This window comes from Nymphalis io, chromosome 19 (genome assembly GCF_905147045.1).
Source record: "Nymphalis io chromosome 19, ilAglIoxx1.1, whole genome shotgun sequence".
Lineage (NCBI taxonomy): Eukaryota > Metazoa > Arthropoda > Insecta > Lepidoptera > Nymphalidae > Nymphalis > Nymphalis io.
In genome coordinates this window covers 9962764-9985648 of record NC_065906.1, presented here as the reverse complement: position 1 = coordinate 9985648, position 22885 = coordinate 9962764, and the positions used below count along the sequence as shown (strand labels likewise).

The 22885-nt window shown below is 34.4% G+C and overlaps 2 protein-coding genes across 6 annotated transcripts in view; both read right to left on the bottom strand.

The window, feature by feature from the left end:
* Positions 1 to 13452, bottom strand: part of LOC126776188 (uncharacterized) — a 50546-nt gene extending 37094 nt beyond the window's left edge. The window contains exons 1-2 of the mRNA XM_050498488.1: positions 13362 to 13452; positions 10462 to 10640 (exon numbers count right to left, since the gene is read on the bottom strand). Of these exons, the coding sequence (XP_050354445.1) occupies positions 10462 to 10640; positions 13362 to 13452 (270 nt within the window). The remainder of the gene's footprint in view (positions 1 to 10461; positions 10641 to 13361) is intronic.
* The window catches only part of LOC126776125 (uncharacterized), a 585155-nt gene that overhangs the window by 52133 nt on the left and 510137 nt on the right, over positions 1 to 22885 (bottom strand). The window lies entirely within an intron of this gene.

Here is a 22885-nt window from a genome sequence, read left to right as displayed (position 1 = left end):
ACCCACAACCTTCGGCGTGAAAGCATCCACCAACCACGCCAACCGGTGTCGACATTTGAAGAATAATATTCCACATTTTCTTCACAATTACCATTTTACTTTTTACTAAAAATAATTCTTTTTTTAAAACATCAAACCTTTCGTTTAAACGTCATTTGTATTTTTTTTAATTATCACATATAAACTGTTACCGAAACTTAAATGCCAGTATGAAGGAATACTTAGCAAATATTAAAGAAATATTACAATTATTTCTTTACATATTTATTATATATATATATACCTATTATATAATTACTATCCGCATACATTTTTCGGTAAACGGAAATGTAAACGTATGTATCAAAAGATTACTGGTCTTACTTATAAATGTTGGTTAGTGAATGATTAATGATTGAAAATGAAAAATGATTAGACTGTGCGAAATTTGTGTTTAACAAAGCAATAATCATAAAGAGTTTAGTTAAAAAAACTAAAACCCACCCTTAAATGAACTAAGGAGTAAAAAAATATTACTATTATTTTTTTCTTATTATTTTTTTAAAAAAATATCAAAAACAGGAATTTAATAAATTCTTATTTTTTTCGTACAACGAATGGATGAGTAGTTACAAATAGTAAAAAGTGTTAAGAAATTATTATATATGTTATAGTCAAAATATTGTTTATCCTGTTCATTTACCCAAAATTTTGAACACTTCTGAGCAAACATATCCTAAAATTACACATTTTACTAGCTACGAAAAAGTACTGTCATAAATCGTATAAATGATGCTAAATATTCGTTAAATTTCAACTCTTCGATATGCCATTAATAATAATATCGAATACACTTCTGAACCAGCCACAAATCAATATAAAAAATCTGAATTTCCAACAGAACAGGGGTTAGAATAGAAGTGGCATAAAGAATACATAAAATAAGTTTTACTAATAAATCCAAAACCACTGCTTTCATTAATAATGTTGTCTTTCTAATTGATTTCAACGGCAGTCATTCTCTTGGGAGACTAGCCTGCATGGGACATATAATAGTACACAAGTATGTGTGCAAACATAAGTGCACTCTATTCTTATCACGCTCCCTCATTTTCATAATCCGATTACAAATACGAACAAAGTTTAGGCGCAAATCCAACGGCTTCATGTGTTTTTCCTAACTGCGTACTGCTCAGAAGAATAAGACTAAAAACATTTTAACAAATAAGCCAACTAATTTAGGCCAAACATTTTCAACATGGTATCAAATGTTTTGCCAAAGTTATCGGTCTTCTTGATATCTGCAGCCTTAGAAACTAAATATCCAACTAAGGAAGTTAACACTATATATTAGTGGTAAAGCGAAACTATTGATAGCAACATAAAATCATGAGTTATATATGTACACACACACACACACACACATACATAGTATATTTGGGAGTCCAGCCACAGCGGCCAATCTTAAGTGAGATTAGCTAACTGCGCAGCACAGTGTGTGCGCAAACACAGCTGCACTCTCTATTCCCTCACACTCATAATCCGGTGGGACGGCAATCCAATACGACGGGGAAGAGTTCAGGCGTAGGACCAACGGCTTTACGTGCTTTTCGTCGCACAGCACATACTTCCAACTTCCAGACTCAGACACTAAAAATCTAGAAATCCGAAAACCTACTGAAACTTCGACAGAAAAAGCAACCTGAGTATCTTCGGCCTTATGTGTAGCCTGTATTTAGATTAGACCAATGCCCAACATCAACGTACAAAAGGTAGCGAGAGATATCACAAAATTTCTAACATCGAAAAAAAAAACAAAAAATTCATGAAAACACACCGTCCATTAACTAATTAACCGTAAATACTTTTCAGGTAAAATTCTGGCTTTAAAGACGTCTATAGCATTTGTATTAGCTCGTTTCTTTCTTTCCTTAACACCGATATTAAATTAAACCTTTAGGTACAGTATTGCGTACTGAAAGCGTTCGTATTAAGTGGCCATAAATCTCGGCACGTCGGCCTGAATGATACCGAACTCTTCACTTTTAGCATTACGGGTAAAATATTATTATTTCTGCGTTTCCTTAGACTCGGAGAAACTGAATATATTACTTTGAGATTGTCTTTTTCTCATGCAGGGGCGTTATCTTAAACGACGATATTGGTGTGATGTTTTTTATGTTTTATGACAATCTTATTTGGATTTAATTTTTTGAATTAAAAAACAAAGTATATATAAAAGTAGGTTTTTCAAGTCATTTTACAGGATTATATTTAATGTAGAACCGGCAAACTCAGTAGTTAAAATTTTCCACAATTTCAATTACAAAATTATAGAAATCAAATACAATTAAATATATGTATATATATATATATAGTTAACAAATACTGTGTGTATATATGTATGTGTGTTGGTAGGTGTGTGTACAACAGTATTCTAAAATACATTCGAAAATACGATTAGCATAATTAGGTATGTCGTATAACTGCTATGTCATGTCATGTCATGTATTTAGGATAACAGTAGTATAGGGTTTCAATAATAATAAAATCAAATGAAATGATAAATTAAAAAATGAACTCTATTCAACTCGAAAAAGAATTGAAAATCCAATTTTATTATTATAAAATCTTATACTTTTGTAAGCAAAAAAATATTTTCAGTTACACTAAGGCAAAGTGACCATCGTTTTATTTTTACTCTTAATGGAATCCATTGAAAAGGAACACCTGGAACATTACAAACAATTCCTTAACCTCATGGTGAGTTAAGTGATTATATTGATGCCTAAAATGTTACCTTTAGAATTTATCTTTATAAATATATATAATGGAATAACTGTTTGACTGACATATAATGCACAGCCCAAACTACTAGGGCACCATAAAAATTTGCATACGAGTTCCTTTACAGTAGATTAGCATTTAGGTTACAACATAGGTTTTTGAAAAAGTAACCTAAAGTAGTTATAATAGGAAGGGGCTACGGAAATTGGTATTTAGCAATCCTGAATTTTAAACGCAGTTAAAGCGCAAGTCTAAATATAAAAAATATACTATTAAATTATATGTACAGCTACATGCTTTCATTCACATATTCTACAATGTTTTCTTTGAATCCGAAGTCACTAATCAAATAATTGAATTCTTTGTATTTCTTAATATGAAATGTAAGTGAAATTATTTCTTTATGAAAATATATTTTTTCAAAATGGGATTCATTAAAAGCAAGATGCTGAGATTTTTTAATGATTGCACGTTAAACATTAATTATATAAGTGGAAAGTCGAATGAGTATTTTTGTAATAAAGCGAACTGATTAAATGAGTTACAAACTCACGGACAAAGGTAATTTGTTAGTTAATAACTCGTTACCTTTTACAACGGTTTTTTTTGTGCTCTATTTTTTTTTAATTTAACGCAATTTTAAGCACCGTCTTGAAGTTCGTATTAAACGCTCTTCTTTACACGACGTCTCAAAGAGTGAGCTCAATTGCATTCTTTGAGATGCTTTCAGCGCTCGCCATTCATTAAAGTGGATGACACTCAAGAAGTCATAGTTGAACTAGATTTCAAGGCTTTATATCACTCGATAGAGATAGATGTTTTTGAGAAAAATCATATTTTATGAAACTGTATTTTGGTTCTATTTTCTAATATACATATATATTATTTTAAAATAAATACAGATATATTATTAAATATTTAACTATAATTTTACTCAGTGGCTTGTTTTTAAGGTTGTGCAGTAAAATTATATAAGTGACGTAGCGCCATTGAATTTGCCTACAGATAATTTATCAGCAATAAATAAGATGGCACTAGCATTATGCTATTAAAATACATATTATTGGATAGGATAATTTATTAAAAATTTTAATTTAAATTACTCTTACTAAGTACTCTTTTAATTTAATTGATTTTAAATTTCTCATACACGTAATACCGTACGTATTAAATAGTACATACATCGTTCATATACTTGTGTCAGGATTCGTGCTATAGTCATAAAATCAACATCACAGAAGTCAAAAAGGAAATTATCTTTTTTGCATATTTAAAACTATACGGTTCAAAAAAATTGATAAAACTTGGTGGAAAAGAGTTAAATTATGTAATGGTTCGGATAAAACCAACTCTGTGTTGCCAGCTGTCGCCAGCAGTTTTTCTGAATCTGTATGAAATAAAAACCTTCAAACCCTGATTCTATTCATTCCTAAAAAGCTGGCAACGTACCTGCAAGCTCTCTGGTGTTGTATCCATGGGAGGTAGTCACTTTCTTTCCTCCTCCCCATTTGCACCGTCTCACATAAAAAAGCCTTAACTTCAACTTATTTATAAAACGGTATGAGGAAACGGTAATCAATATTAAAATTTATTTTACTTTTGAAATATAAAATTGAAATGGCAATGAAATGAAGGTTGTTAGCTTCTTATTATTAAAATAATCAAATTATAAAATCACTTAAGAAAATTAGTACAGTTCGGACAACTATATCCATAACCTAATTAAAAACAAGATTAGGAACGAAATGTTCGAAATATAATTGCAAATTCACTGATGCGATGAAAGTCGCAAGTTCAGGTAAAATATTCATGTTTACCTTACCTATTAGTAAGGTATACCTATGTTAGGACATAGGTAAGGTACACAGGAATATATTTTGATTCCTTGCAAAAACGCATTGCTTGTTTTCACAAAAAAAAAACGTGTTGATTCGTGAAATGAAATCGATGGCTGAGGTGAGAAGGGTCGCACGATGTGGGTCAGACGGTTGACGTGATTTGTCTTCGTCGTATATCTGTCAATTATTGGTATCTTGAATGAGATGTGAAACAAAAACTGTCAGTGTGAAGTTTATCGGTTTTAGAGAATGATAGGAATTTGGTTTGGAATAAAATCAAAATGTCTTTTTTTTTAAAGTCAAAACATCTGTAGGCACGTTGCGCTGGTTTATTGTAGGGGACAGCCTCTCCGATCCGTGTTGAGGACGGCCATCGCAGTGGTTTTAGTGGGTAAGAATCCCACATAACCCGGTTCCACCCCCATAGGACCCGGGTACCTTTCTGAAGGTTGCGAGAAAAAAAAGGGGACAGACTCGATATCGTGGCTTTACGCCACGATATGCTAATGTTTATATAATGAAATCATTGGAAGTGCAAATAATTTAAGTATTGTGAAAAATAAAATGAGGATTATAAAGATTGAAATTTATATAAATAATAACAGTATATACAAATAATATACGTGTGTTTTAACTATTATTTATTTAAATTAAGCTGTATTAATATTTTGTACAGAGTTTGCGACATACTGTGTATTTTAATGAATAAAAAGATGGTAAGTGATCACAACCGCCCATAGACATTAGCACTGCGAGAACCCTGACATTGACCATTCCCTGTGCCGATGCGCCACAAATTGGTTGGTTTAGTTACTGGTTCACTCACCCCTCTGACTGGAACAAAACAAAACGAAGTAAAATTGGCTAGTAACTCCCCAGACGGGCTTGAATAAAACCATTAAGTAAAAATATAAAATTTAATATAACAATGTACATTTATTTCAAAGAAACTATAGAATTTTATTAATATAATGAAATGTAGAAAAACATATACTAAGTAATTCATAATAGATTGAATTTGTAATTACTTAATATAAAAGTCAACTCTTTAAATTGTCATCTAAAACCTCTTTGAGAAAAGTCTTTACGAAACAGATTAAAAATTTAAATTAGAAAATAAATAGCTTTTAATTCAAAAGAATAGACAACAATATAATCACGATAAATGTGTTCTCGTAATGAGTAATAATGACCGAGTACTCGCGTAGATATTGTATAAATTACAGTTTTAGACTTTTTAATTTTAGTGGAAACACGATCAACATAAATTATTATAAAATTACATTTATTAGTTCTTTGTATAGTTAGTACAATATAGCAGCAGTAAGATTCCGATATCCCACTGTTGGGCCTCCTCTCGTGTCAAGAGGTAGTCCATTAGAATAGCGTGGTTAGAATAAGTTTCATACCATATCCTCAAGAGAAGAGAAGGCCAGCAGTGGGACTGGGTGTGACGAATGTAAAAACTAAATCTCAACACGAAATCCGCAATGCTCGTAAAGAGAATTCAAGTCTATCAGTTTCCCGCCAAAAAGAGTATCTGTCAATGTCCTTGTTGCCAGATTAAAAATATAGATTATCATTAATGAATATAAAAAAATGACAGATACTCTCTAGTAATATTTAATATTAATTCGTATTACATCTTATATTATATATTATAACCTGACTTAGTCTTACACGATTAAGTGAGACAGTATATTTACATAAAATACGCACACACTAACTTTGATTGTATAGCACACAACTCTTAAATAATGTGAAGCATTTTTACCAAGTGAGCTTTAAGATATCATTATTGTCTTTAAAAGTTCCGTTGTGTTTTAATTTATTTATAAAATTATGACTTGCTGACCAAAGCTGACTTCTATCGTCATCATGGATGAGACGCGTTGAAATCACAGCGTCAACAGATTCGATGAAGATTATTCGTATATGATAATAATAATAATAATATCCTGGGACATTATTCACACCCGGCCATCTGATCCCAAATTAAGCAGAGCTTGTACTATGGAAACTAGACAATTGATATACTACATATACTACTTTTTTATTGTAAATAGATACTTATATAGATAATTACACTCAGACTCCATACAAACAGACATATTCATGTATACATATGTCTGTCCCGGGTGGGAATCGAACCCACAACCTTCGGCATAAAAGGCAATCACGCCAACCAGCTCGATAATAATGTGAAGCATTTATTTAAATATTTATAAAATTTATATGAAAATTTAACATGTCATTCAAAGATACATATAAGAGATAGCGGCTAAAATTAATTATGTACTTTTTTATTATTTCATGTAAAATCTCCATTTAAGGTGATCTTGTACTTAAAAGTTATATATTTATATATTTCGATTTGCATCCTTAAGAATATTACATAGCAATATATGTCTAAACTAAGAAGCATTTGTTTTGTTATATTCAAGTAACTACGTAGAATGTTGTTAACTTTGAGAAGACCAACAGCAAAGCGAACAGTCGAAGCAAATCTAACAATGTACTGACAGCTGACTGCTCCATTAAATGCGGGCAAAGCATTAAGTTTGTAGCAGCTACACTAAATATATTATAAAAGTGAAAGCATAAATAAGAGACTAGATTTATATTTATGAAATTGAAAATTTTAGGCAATTACAAATATAGGCAAATAAGACGCTGAGTTTCGCCGGTTCTACTTAGATCTGGGTATTTTTTTCTGATATTGTTAATTTTTAATTTAGACTATTAATATTATAATTAGTATAATACTTTATTAAATAAGAAATTAGAATTTGTTTTATTTGCAACTTTTCATTAGTTTAGTAAGTTGAAATAGCAGCACATATGTCACAGAACCGACAACCGTTGGAGTAGACGTGTTCTGAAGTGAAGACCACGCCTTGGCACACGTAGCGTAGGACGCTCATCGGCTAGGTGGATAGACGATATACACAAAGTGGCTGGCAGCGGATGGAGATTGAGAGCTGAAGATCGAGTTTAATGGCGTGCCATTAGAGAGGCAGCAGTGTCCAGCAGTGGATGACAAAGGGATGATGATGATGTAACTTGATGTAAAACGGCCATGACGGCAAACAGCAAGTCGCTTTCTTATGTCGTCCTTTCCTTTCCGCCGCCATTCTCTAATCAAATTTGTGAGCGTTTCGCGTATATTATATACTTAATTGTCGTATATTATTATTATTATAATAAGACAATTTTAATTCATTACAGAAGCTCTTTGTATTTAATTATTTTACTTCATATTTATTATTTTATTAGCCAATGTTTTCCATCTGCACGAGATGAATGAATTTCCTAGCATAAGTGTCATCGATTTAAACATTTAAGTAATTTTGTGAATTCGTAAAATGTATTTTGTACTTCTTATATGCGAATAAAGTTATAAATATTTATAGAAAAAAAATGTAAAGTAAAAAAAAATATAGTATTTAAAGAAAATGTAATGTTTTTATGGAAAAAAAAGTCAATATTAGTACATAAAAAACTCATCGTGGTTAGCTCGGATAAGATATCGCAGGCAATATTCACGGGATATATTAACGGGACCAATTGATAAACATAAAAATATAGATATACGATATATGTAACACTATAGATTTAAGATTTATAAACTTCTAAGGTTTATTGATAAAACTTCAACTCCGTAACTATCTTAGAAATTAGACAAGAGTCTTGTCAAGTAAGCCATCTAAACGCAAGCCAGTTACTAAGTGCAGACCGTCTAGAATTAGTTTAAACTTGAATCTGCTCTAGTGTAGGTCCGAACTTTAAGACAGCTCTGTGACAAATTTTCATGCTTGGTTTGGAAAATTTGATAACTTTTACGAAACTTTTAATAAATATATAATTATAAATAATTGTATTTAAAAAGATGGATCAAATCAAGCTGTCAATTTTTTATTGAATTAATTAGTTCTTGAGGTCATTATTGGCTGTACACGGATGGACAAAGAGCTCTATCAAACCATAGTAGTTTCTTGATAACTACCACCCACTCATGTGTTGCAGTTTGAAGGGTGAGTGAGCCAGTGTAATAAAGTGTAAAACAAGGGACATAACGTTTTATTTCCCAAGGTTGGTGGCGCATTGGCGATGTAAGCGATAGTTAACATTTCTTACAATGCCAATGTCTATGGGCTTTCGTGACCACTTACCATCAGGTGGCCCATATGCTCGTCCACTTTTCTATATTATAAAAAAAAAAAACTTATAAGAAAGACAACTTAATGATGATCTTTAAAAATTCACTTAAAGTAAAATAAATGTCCAACTCCATGCCTTAGGCCTATACTCTTTTTAAATTTAAAGCTATTTAGTGGATACACGTCATTTTCACGTGACACATGCAGGTTTCCTCACGAGATTTCCTTTCATCGCCGATGATAAAATTATTAACACGAGGACAACGAAAATTCAGTGACGTTTGTCCGAATTTGAACCCGCAACATCCTCTTAAAATTCACCTGGTCAACTCAGCTCATTTAAAATAAATATAAATTGCACTATAATATAAAAAGGTTAATACAACGATGCAATAGGACGATAATACTTTTATGAATTATGAGAGAAATGTTAAAGGCTAGGTGGTTACCTAGTTAACCCTAATTGCACGGCGCTCCTAATGTTTTTCGCTGCTCGAGGTAAGAAATGAAATCGCGTCAATTTGCGCGGACATTCCTCTTAATTGCCTCCAAGTTTATTGCACTAGTTAAATAACAAGCGTACAGCGATTAAAAGCAAGAATAATTGGATGCGTGCCCGTGCCAATACGCGACACGGGCACGCGCACAAGGAATATAACATCTTAATTCCCAAGATTAATGGCGCATTGATGTAAGGAATGTTTAATATTTCTTTCAACGCCAATGTGTGATAGTGACTATGTACCAATAGGTACCAAAAAAAGTCTTACTGCGATGCAACTATATTATAGTCAACGGTAGGTAATAAGTGTATGTAATTGATACAAATTTTCGTTTAAAAAAAGAGTAATTACTGAGTTTATTGCCGGTAGAATCTACATTCCGAATCGGCGGTAGCGCTTGATGATTCAAAAGTACTCGTTAAAGTTTATTTGAATAAATAACATTTTGAGGAAATCATTAATTAAGTTTTATTTTTAATATTTCAAACAAAGATATTACGATCACAAGTAGAACTGTTAGTATGAATTAAGTGCTCGTAACTTAAACCACAAACGAGCTCGGTCCACGAAAGCCATTCCGAAAACGCTACATTCGTTCATTGCTGTTCTTAACTGCAAATATTATGCATTCACGCGAAAGGTTTTGGAAATAAACAAATAGACCGAATGCCTTTTCCCGTTTTTTATATAATATAAAGACGTTTAAACCACAAATTATATAGGTATTGTTGAACTAATAGCGCATAGACTAAGATTTGTATGGATTCCAAAATAGCCGAGCTGATTTGCAGTATGCTTTGCTGTTGCTTTGCACTTGCTAACAATATACAATAAAATTAATTTCAATTGTTATAAAATATTGTTGCACATTGGTGTTATAGCGGATAAGATCTTTCTTGTGTGTGGGCACTACTCGCTCTATACATTGCAAACACAAAAAAAAAAAACAAAAAACAAATAAAAAAACAGAAAATTCACTAAAATTTAATCGTCATTTTTGTAATTTTAAATTTTATACAATGCTATCGGTTCGGAAGGTAAGTTCTACCGAGAAGAAACTCAGTAGTTACTCTTTTTAACAATCAAAAAATGTATTTGTTATCATATACAATTATATTTGAGCTCTTTGTTTATATTCTTTTGTTGTCCCATTGTTATTAGGCCAATGACGCCAGGGTCCATTTTTCGATATACATGCCTCCATTTTGTTCGATCTGAAGCATCCTTCTTGGCGAGATCGTGCTTTCTCATGTCGACAGGGCCAGCCGTGTGATCTAGGACCTTTGACAATGAGGTCAGGGCATCGGCTTTCGACAGTCTGGCGGTCTGCGGCTTACGTCGCCAATCCAACTGCTTTTCCTCCAACTTACCCGCTGCGTCAAGAATGTTATGGCTGCTTTTATTTTATTTTTTTGAACATATATGTATACATTATACATACATAACAACATACATCGTAAATAATTTGAAATAAATGTAAACTACTGACATAAATTGTAAGCTTAATTTGCACTCACAAATGTAATGTAAATATTGAAGCTACATTCCATTAGACTTAATTAATTTTATTATTAAATTGAATTAGATTGATTGATTTGTACGTATCGGAAATTTTAATATTACTTTATATGGTATTGCAAGTATATACATACATTGAAATATATGTAAACTATACTATAATGATGTAACCATATATATAATTATCGATATGGCTTCAAGGCAAGCCTGTCTGGTAAGTTGCCAACCACTCATCAGATATTCCATTGTCTTGTTAACTTGTTAAAAAACTTGGTATTGTTGTGTTCCGGTTTGAAGGGTCAGTAAGCCAGCGTAATAACAGCACAAGGTACATAGCATCTTAGTTTCCAAGGTTGGTGGTGCATTGACATTGTAAGCGATGATAAACATTTCTTACAATGCCAATGTCTATGGGCGTTAGTGACCACTTACCATTAGGTAGCCCAATTGCTTGTCCGTCTAATTATACTATAAAAAAAAGGTAGGTTCGAGTTAGGTCGAGGTATGTTCTGTGCAATTGGCTTATCTCTCTTGAAATTGGCTGCCGTGGCCGTAATCGGTCCGGTGGAGATTATTAAATATAAAAAGACATGAATATGTCATACATGAATTTTCAGTGGCGCTTGTCCGGATTCGAAATCGAGACCTTCGGTTAACATCCGCATGTTCTATCCACTCTGTTATCACTCCTCGTATTATGTTTTACATAAATAATAATTTAACAAATATAACCTTTGTTGTAGATGGTCGAATATTCGCATTTGAAGGTGTAAAATATAATTTTATCGTGAAAATCATTTAACAACTCATTGTTTAGGTAATTGCTTTCAATTTACATGATTTTAATGACGTTCATATATTAAATGTTTGGTAAATTCAAAACAATAGATGATTTTCATTATAGTTTAAATTATCGATACGTACTAGTAATCATTTTTGTATTGTAACTAAAACTCGGATGACCTTTCGTATTTGATTTAAATTTTTAAATGAAGCACTATTATCTGTATTAATATGTTATTTAGAATGTTGCAAGTAATAATAATAATTATATATTTATATAAAAAAAAAATAATGATTCGCATTAGGATTTCAATTATACAGTAAGTAAGTAACAGCCTGTTAATGTTCCACTGTTGGGCTAAGGCCTCCTCTCCCTTTTGAGGAGAAAGTTTGGAGCTTAGCTGCTCCACGCTGCTCCAATACTTTTTGGTAAAATAAACATTTTAAGTTTACACAAATATAATTTTAAAAAACTTACTGTACAAATCTTGCACGTGCAATAGTAGCAAGAATTGCGATTCAATGGATAAATTCTAAAAGCATTTATAATAGCCATTATGATCTGGGCGAAAAATGCACCAGCCCTCCTGTTACCAGTAGAAGCAATAAGACGAGGCTATAATTTAGATAAACCATTTTGCACTATAACTCCAACATTCATAATTGTTTATATTCAAAAATAGATACAAAAATAGTGAAAATTCAAGTAAAAAGGTGCAACTAGCGCAGCAACCCATTCTTTGTGTACGAAATAAAACTGGCCCAATTTCGAATTTTCTATTGCGGGCAAGTTGAATTTTTTTCCCACTTTCATTGTTTGCATAGATGAACAAAATGAACTAAAACATAAACGAAATCCTCCCAATTCAGCGTTCACCATCCAACCGACGGTGGGAAGTGAAAAAAAAAACCGACAATATTGTGTAACACTCTGTATTCAATGACTGACACAAATGACCGAGACCTCCTTAATTTTCCTGCTTTGTTTTATCTACACGAACAATGGATCTCATTTTGAGGTCCACAATGAATTCCATTTTGTCCGCAATCCTCCAAAATACACGTCATTAAAACCTCTTGGCCGAACGACCGTTATTGTTACGATGGGTCTAATCTACCACTATTTGTGAGGTCCCTCACCAAGGTCAGTAATAGTGGGTAATTTATGATCCGCTGCGACGATAGATATAAAAATACCGCTTAAATTATGAATATTGCCGTTTCTTTAGATAGTTAGAATGTTATGCAGGATAGGAATCGCAATACGGGTGATATTTTTAGTATGGTGTTGATAAGAAAATGGGCACTTCACGAAAAGTCATTCTAACTATACGAGTATTAGTAATATTATTATAGAATTTGGATAAGTATTAATTGCAATTTTTTTATGTTCAAATACGTTTACCCTTTAGAACATAAGAAAAGTAATGTAAAAGGTAAAAAGACGTAAAATATTTCTCAACGTCTATAGAAGCTTATTAATAAATTGTTAAAGCTTTTGATTGAAAAAAAATATTTATTCAATATATAAAGCGATACGCTTGCTTCTTGATTGTAAAAATATTGGTACTGATCTAGAAATAAATACTTTGTAATAGGAGAGAGTTTATGAACTGTTCATAAAAGAAGTGGGATTATACATAATACAGTAAATTTGTTTTTTATAAAAACCTATTTTATTTATCACTTGTAAACAAATCCGTTAACTCATTACCATAGGTCTGATGGAGAAGATTCAATATTCGTGTATTAAATAGCATCAGCGGACCCTTGTCTTAATCACAGCCTATTACCTATTTCGGGCGAATTAATCGGCAGGGTCCATCGACAATCTTCTGATTCGGACCACGTAGCAATTAGTGGGAGACCACGGTACGTTTCCATTGTAAATGACAGACGCTTATTAAAAGAAATTACAATACCTTTGACTCAAATATTTAGATTTATATCGGAATCATCAATTATCGATTGATTCTCTATATAAGATAACAACTGGTGACAATGATAAAAAAATTTTGTTGAGATGCCGACATGGCCCAGTGGTAAGAACGCGGGAATCCTAACCGATGATCGTGGGTTCAAACCCGGGCAAGCACCACTGAATTTTCATGTGCTTAATTTGCGATTATAATTCATCTCGTGCTTTACGGTGAAGGAAAACATCGTGAGGAAACCTGCATGTGTCTAATTTCACTGAAATTCTGCCACATGTGTATTCCACCAACCCGCATTGGAGCAGCGTGGTGGAATAAGCTCCAAACCTTCTCCTCAAAAAGAGGAGAGGAGGCCTTTAGCCCAGCAGTGGGACATTCACAGGCTGTTACGGATTACGGAGATGACATTAATAGAAATTTATTTATTTATTTATCAAATAACGTTGGCTTCGTTATATATTCAGAAAGCCAACGTTATATATTCAGAAAAACATTTGTTATTGCATGTATAAAAATATTTTAACAAAATATACCGTAAGCTTTGTGCAGGCTCGTCTGGGTAGGTACCACCCACTCATCAGATATTCTACCGCAAAACAGCAATACTTGATATTGTTACGTTCCGGTTTGAAGGGTGAGTGAGCCAGCGTAATTACAGGCACAGGGGACATAAAATCTTAGTTCCCAAGGTTGGTGGCGCATTGGCTATAAGCGATGGTTGACATTTCTTACAATGCCAATGTCTAAGGGCGTTTGGTGACCACTTACCATCAGGTGGCTCATATGCTCGTCCACCTTCCTATTCTATAAAAAAAAAAAACAAATAACAAATTAAATGCAATTCGATACTTTAATCGTCAAATTATCTTCTTTAAAGTATGCATACTAGTTTTAGTATACTTAGTAGTTAAAGTAAACAAGTACACATTTTATTTTGTATTCCTTCAGTTTCATAGTTCGGAGACACGGTAACGACAGGTAGGAGATCAGACATAATACCAACAGCGTTTCGGATTGCTAGCTCTTTAACACAATTTAAACTGCCAATCTACCAATGCCACTCCACGTTACTGGTGGTAGGGCTTTGTGCAAGCTCGTCTGGGTAGGTACCACCCACTCATCAATATTCTACCGCAAAACAGCACTGCTTGATATTGTTGTGTTCCGGTTTGAAGGATGAGTGAGCCAGTGTAATTACAGACACAAGGAACATAACATCTTAGTTCCCAAGGTTGGTGATGACGCATTGGCGATGTAAGCGATGGTTAACATTTCTTACATTGCCAACGTCTATGGATGTGAGCACTTACCATCAGGTGGCTCATTTGCTCGTCCGCCTACCTATAGCATAAAAAAATAAAAAATAAATTTTAAGCTCATGGCTTCGGTATCTACCGTCTTTTAAGCTACCAGCTAGCTAACGATGAGAACAACGAGGTATCAAAATCAAAATATTGTTTATTCAAGTAGACTCTTATAAGCACTTTTGTAACCTTAAGAAATTATGAAACAGTTAAAAAAACCAACAAAAACCGATAAGAAATACACGTAGTTACTATTATGTCACGTTATTCCAACCGAGACACATTTGCTTATCAATTTGAGAAAAATATTATTACCTAAATATAATATACAGCAATAATTATAAAAATTATCATGTTTTGATAATGCCAAAATCACGTGCCAAATGCCAAAATTCGAAACCCTTGAACCGGTCTAGAGGAGTTTTTAAATATTAAATAAAGAATTTTGACTTTCAGTTCGACTTTGTCACAGACTGAATGACGTCTTGTTTATTCAATATGATGGAAGATTGTTGACATTTCTCAGGTTTTTGTTCAATAAATTAATTGAATATACCGTGGTCTGACTCAGTAGTCAGACCACGTCAGTCAGTTGTCAGTAACTGCGTAGTTGTTCTAGGAATTGCGACCTTATAAGCTAGCTAATAACGCCATCTTTGTCCCGGAGAGCATGTAAAATCATCGGTATTGCGCCAGAACTCTTTTCAATAGAGACGGATTTTTCTTCCCATCGGATTATGAAAGTGCTCTTGCGTTTGTGCATTATATAAGTACGTTCTGCACTCTTGAGAGAGGTTGGCATGGCTATATATTTTTTATATATTGAATATTTAAGCTCATAAGTTTTCACCATCAATAAACGAATGTAACGCACGTATATTGAATTGAACTTGATTGATTTTAATTTTTTACCCTATCAACAAAAGACTGTTAACCAATGGAAACGATATTTCAGTATAATCCAGAACGCACCAGTGCGGACCAGCTACAGCCGGTTTCGTCGACCGTTCGGTCCGATTTGTTGCGTGTCAATTGTTTTTATAGTTGAACGTGAGCTGAATGGTGAACGTTGTTGATCGGTGAGCAAACAGCGTAGCGACTTTAAGAGTTGCTAAATCGATAATTGTTTCCAGCATTTCTTTATCAAAGAACAATGTTCAGCGATTTAGATCATTTATACATATAGCAGTCATATTACCATTAATAATTACTTACAAAATAATGAAAATTTTACAAAATATTACGATGCGACACATATAAATACGTATTTATAGACACACACATATACTACACACGGAAGCTAGGAGGAGAATTCTAAAAAGGTGGAGATTTGTTTCAATTTGAACTTTTAATTGTTCCCATTACAATCGTAATTAACTCATCTCTGGAAAGTGTATTGGGGAGTTCATAAACATAACGATGGTCAGAGATATGATGGTAAGAATTCAAATTAATGCCAATTATCAACATTTATTAAAAAAAAAAACAAAACGGTTTCATACGTGTACACCATTAATACAAAACAATTTTAATTCAAATATTTATAAAGTTGCTTTTGGCTGATATAGTCTATGATTTAAAAAGGAATATAGCAACTACGGCTAATGATTTTATTTATCATAACCTAGTTAAACTTATCTTACTTTTTTAGAACATACATACGGTAATATTTACTATATATATATATGATAGAGTTCTGCTGAATCGGAGCAGTCAAACTAACGAGGTACTATTGAAATACACGCTGACCTAAATTAGAACATAGATCACGTAAAACATTTTATCACATACTTGTACTTCGGTGTGGTTTCTCATATTTTCTATTTAATAACGTATATAATATCTCTATATTTGTATTGTTTTTTGAAAAAGAATCTTGAGAGAGAAGCGAATATTTCTTGTATGTAATACTCATTACGTCGTTATATCTCACACCATTGAATGTCATATACTATTTGCCTTGTGTTGTAAAATGCCAGTAATTGCAATATATTAGACCTATAGTAACAGCCTGTGAATGTCCCACTGCTGGGCTAAAGGCCTCCTCTCCTCTTTTTTTTTTTTTTTTGAGGAGAAGGTTTGTAGCTTATTATACCACGCTGCTCCAATGCGGGTTGGTAGAATCCACATGTGGCAGAAATTTCAATGAAATTAGACACATGCAGGTTTGCTCACGATGTTTTCCTTCACCGTTAAGCACGAGATGAATTTTAAACACAAATTGTATATTAGAACTGAAGAGCTCTACTATTAGCTCAGCTCCTAAAAAATACTTACCTGTAAATAATATATTAATTACTGATGAAATAATAAATAAGGAGATATAATCATGTAACGATATAATAAAAACATTAAGCTCTGTGATTAAAATAACCATGTAAATAAAATAAATTACAAAATATGTGAACATAATTTCAATAGGGCGTGGTTCGTCAAACGGCTGATCATAATATGTACTTTGCTAAGATATTATGAGCGCAGGTCCTGGACGAAGAAGCCATAAGAATTCTCCAGATATGTAGCGTATGAACCCACACTTTGAATTCTGGAATACATTTTCAAAAACACAGGCAGAGTAGGAAGAAATAATAATACACTGGAACAGTAGTCTGAACATGCATTCACACAGCTCCTAAATGGTTTTTCTTCTTAACCAGCTTCCTGAAGGCATTTTTAAATAGCTATGATAGAACTATTGAATTAATAAAATTAATATAGTAAATAGTTAACGCGTTGTTTACTTTTATATTTTACGTTAAACAGCCCATGATGAAAGCAGCCACATCAGGTCATGAAAATATAAATTAAAATAGTTTTTTTCTTTTTATAGAATAGGAAGGCAGACAAGCAATTGGGCCATCAGATGGTAAGTGGTCACCAACGTCCATAGACATTAGCAATGTAAGAAATGTTAATAACAATCGATTACATCGCCAATGCGCCACCAACTTGGGAACTAAGATGTTATGTACTATGTGCGTGTAATTACACTGGCTCACTGACCCTTCAAACCGGAACACAACAATACTTAGTATTACTGTTTGACGGTAGAATATCTGATGAGTGGGTGGTACCTACCCAGACGAGCTTGCACAAAGTCCTACCAAGCTAAAGACGTGCATTGTAATACTGATGCATCATGTTCAGTAATGAAGAACACAGTTGGTTCGTGAGTTGTAATCACATCGCTGTCACCTCTCCGTGTTGCAAGGAGGTAAAATTTAAGTCATATCATCCAGTATCTAATGCGAAGCAATATCTCATTGATACTAACTACGCCTCACGCCTCTAAATAAATAAGTAATTGTAAATCAAAATTAAAAATACCAATTGTACAAATCATCACCACGTGGAGAGTAGTACGAATGCTAGCAGCATTTTCCCTTTGTATCTGAATTCCTTTTCTCTGAGCGAAGTGATCGCGAACTCCTCTATAACAGGGTGTTATATGTTTTAAAAAACTATTTTGTACGATTACTCCAAAAATATTATTGTCAACGTTCCCTTTTATCTTATTTATTTGGGTGAAATGTGTAAACTATATGAAATAAAGATTTGTTAGACTTTACATTCACCTGCTTCGCTCTCCTTGGAAATGTTTTCGCTGGTGGTTTATATCTCCATCATCGTACGTTTGTTTGTTTATTGACACCCAAAATATCATCAACGAACAAAATGACATCAACGAGTTGAGATGACGTGGCTCAAGTCTTTATTTTCTTAACCGCCGAACACGAGATAAATTGTAAACACAAAAAAAGCTGTGGGAAAATTATTCGTATTGCTTGCTCAGTTTTGTTGGTCGACATCTAAGTAATACATCTAACTCACTTAGTCAGCTATAAATAAATATTTTAGTGGTGTGTTACCCTTACGATCAGCAAGTTAATCTGTCTTTATGAAAAATCGTACTGAAGATAAAAGTTAGTAAAGTTTTAATGCAGTTTCCTTCACGTATTCCTAAGCGATTATTTTTAAATCTCATAATAGACTAAAAACGATTTCATCTGAAGTAGACATCAAAGTTGCATTATTACTTTAAATACAATACTACTGGTAAATAATGTATGTGCGACACCAAATTTTCATATGTTTATTATTTATCTTGTGCTCGACGGTGAATGATAATATCTCGAGGAGACCATGTGCTTGGTGAAAAGCCTCCATACGTGTGAAATTCTCAATACTGGACAAAGGCCACCTGTCCTCTCGAAAAGAAAGTTTAGAGCTAGTACCACAACGCTGCTCCTTTGTAGCTTGGTGGATTTATGTACATATATAATTTATGTCTATGCTAAGATGAAATAGTTCAATGGAAAATTTGGAATTTATAAGTAAAGTCCACATTTTTCATAGAACTGTTCATTTTTATACAGTATTTAAGATTGAGAACAAGTTTTGCATTGCATCTCGATTTACATCAGTCGATGTGTGTTAAGGATTTTTTTTTGCTTGAAAATAAATTAACTATTAGTAAAAATTGTTCCACAGAAATGCGAAAGTCAACAAAAATAGAAAATGGCAATTAAAAACTTCATACTAGCAACGAGTATTTCGACTGAGTTGTCGGTGTATTCGCGTTAATGTCAATATTGTTAACCTGAATAATATTGTCTCTATTAATTAACATATATTTTTACCATACAGTAACAGTCTGTGAATGTCCCACTGCTGGGCAAAGGCCTCTTTCTTTTTGAGGAGAAGGTTTGGGATTTATTCCGCCACGCTGCTCCAATGCTGGTTGGTGGAATACATATCTGGCAGAATTTCAGCGAAATTAGACACTGCATGGTTTCCTCGCGATGTTTTCCTTCACCGTCAAGCACGAGATTAATTATAACCACAAATTAAGCACAAGAGATTCAGTGGTGCTTGCCCGTGTTTGAACCTACGGTCATCGGTTAAGATTAGCGCGTTCTTACCACTGGGTCATCTCATGTATATTTTTCTATAATTGGTTTCAATTGGCTTAAATATTTACCAAATGGACATTCGCTCGGTAATTAATCAAAGCATCAAAGCTTCGACACTGATTTTCAGCGGTGTCCAAATGCTTCTATAGTGTTAACTATGCCGACCGAACGGCTGGACGCTAATGAAGGGAATAGAACTCAACTATGTCGAAATGAAATCTGACACGGGACTTTTTCATTTCAATTCAAAATAAAATTTTATACACGTGAATATGAAAATGGTTTTTTTCATATGAAACAACTATTGCTCTGGGTAAAACCGACTCGTGTGCCGTGACGACAAACGGAATGCGCACTCTTATGACGTCATGTCTCACTCCACGGCTTTTCTACTTACTTATGTGTGCGTGGTGCATATAATACATACTTCTGTGCTATATTTTATAGTAATAATAATAAACATAAATAATTTTATTTTGAATAAAAATATGTTTTTAATGACCTTACTCCATGTTTAATTATTGGTTTTCTTTAATTATAAATTCTTTTAACAACTATCACATCTGCTCTGCAGCCAGTTACATCCACATTTTGACAAAAAAAATTGTATCTATAACAAACGTCAGTAAGCGGAATACTAGACAGCATTGCGTATGGCCAAAAACAAAGCTGCATTATCGCGGAGAACATGGCCACGAGTCGCACTATGAAAAATTCATAACATACCACAGATTATTCGAAGCGGAATCGAAAATGTTACTGCCTACAATTAACCTTGAAGATATGAAATATAAGAGCAACGTTTCTATATTTAACATTTGAGTAAAACTTATCCGACACAATATTTTTATATAAAAAGTTCACTATGAGTTAACGAATGTTAATTCTATATATGATTTATTCTCTTATAATTTATAAAGTAAGCGAAGTCATATATTTTACTGGTGGTAGGGCTTTGTGCAAGCTCGTCTGGGTAGGTACCACCCACTCATCAGATATTCTACCGCAAAACAGCAATACTTGATATTGTTGTGTTCCGGTTTGAAGGGTGAGTGAGCCAGTGTAATTACAGGCACAAGGGACATAAAATCTTAGTTCCCAAGGTTGGTGGCGCATTGTCTATAAGCGATGGTTGACATTTCTTAGAATGCCAATGTCTAAGGGCGTTTGGTGACCACTTACCATCAGGTGGCCCATATGCTCGTCCACCTTCCTATTCTATAAAAAAAAAAAAAAAAAAATATATATTCAATATTTTGTACTTCGATTTTTCGATCGATATTATGTCTATGTGATTCTTACAGTGATCGTTTTGTAATTGACATTTTAGTTTCACGGAGTCTTGTCCACCGTTTAAAGTTAATTAGTTAAATGAATCAATTACCGTGTAAGTAGCGTCAATAGTACAATGGGCTACCTAGCGGTGCAAGTCGCAGGTTCGATCCTGACCTTTTGGGCTATTGTGGTCTCACTCCTAACGTAAGGTTAACACTTAATCGGAGCGGTAAAGGAATGGTGAAGGAATATTAGTAATATCCTTAACGGACATTGCTACTAATATTTAAAAAAATATGTAATAAAATAATACTAGTCGTGTGAAATAATATCAATCAATCAACAGCCAATCGTTGTCAACTGCTGAACATAGGCCTCTCCCAAGGTGCGCCAAAGCTCCCTGTCCTCCGCCTTCCGCATCTAGTTGGTGCCCGCCACCTTCTTAAGGTCGTCGGTCCACCTGGCTGGAGGGCGCCCTACGCTGCGCTTGCCGATTCGCGGTCTCCACTCTAGGACTCGTCTGCTCCAACGGCCATCGGTCCTACGACATACGTGACCAGCCCACTGCCACTTCAGCCTGCTAATTTTGCAAGCTATGTCGGTGACTCCGGTTCTTTTCCGGATAATCTCATTTCTGATCTTATCCTTCAAAGATACTCCGAGCATAGCTCGCTCCATAGCACGCTGAGCGACTTTGAATTTGTGGACTAGTCCCGCAGTTAGTATCCACGTTTCGGCACCGTATGTCATGGCAGGTAAGACGCATTGGTTGAAGACTTTCGTCTTCAAACATTGCGGTATAGACGACTTGAGGACTTGACGAAGGTTGCCAAATGCTGCCCATCCCAAGCGAATTCTTCGATCGGCTTCCTTCTCGAAGTTGTTCCTACCGACTTGTATTATCTGTCCTAGGTAGGTATATTCACTAACAACTTCGAGAGGTTTCCCCTCGACGTATATCGGTCCCGGCACGACATGCCTATTGAACATGACCTTGGTCTTGTCCAAGTTCATACCGAGACCGACACACCGGGAAGACTCGCCTAGGCTACGCAGCATTTCGGTGAGTTGTTCCAGCGACTCTGCTATGATGACGATATCGTCGGCAAATCGAAGGTATGAGATGTACTCGCCGTTTACATTGACTCCATACCTAGTCCAATCCAGCGTCTTGAAAACGTCTTCCAACGCGTTGGTGAACAGTTTCGGGGATATTACATCCCCCTGTCACACCCCTCTGCGCAGTTGGATCGCCTTCGTCTTACAGTCCTGGATGTGGACAGTCATTGTAGCGGCGTTGTACAGACATCTCAGTACCTCGATATATCTCCAATCGATATGACATCTCTGCAATGAGTCGAGCACTGCCCAGGTTTCGATGGAGTCGAAGGCTTTCTCGTAGTCCACAAATGCCATACACAGCGGCTGATTGTACTCTTCGGTCTTCTGCACAATCTGCCGAACAGTATGGATGTGGTCCACGGTGCTGTAGCCTGATCGAAAGCCGGCTTGCTCTGGGGGCTGGAACTCGTCAAGTCGTCTGGCGAGACGGTTCGTGACGACTCTTGAGAACAGCTTATACACGTGACTCAGGAGGGAGATTGGTCTGTAGTTTTTCACGAGGGTTTTATCACCTTTCTTGAAAAAGCAGTACCACCTCACTCCTGCTCCACGTATTCGGGGTCTTGCCATGTTGGATGACGGAATTAAAGAGGCTTGCTAGCTCTTTCAGGACCGGAGTCCCGCCTGCCTTAAGCAACTCTGTTGTGATTCCGTCATCTCCCGGAGCTTTGTTGTTTTTAAGCTGTTCTAGTGTCGCCCTAATCTCGCCTTGGTCAACGACCGGGAGCTCCTCGGAGTAATGGCGCATAAGAGGGGCGCACTGGTCAAC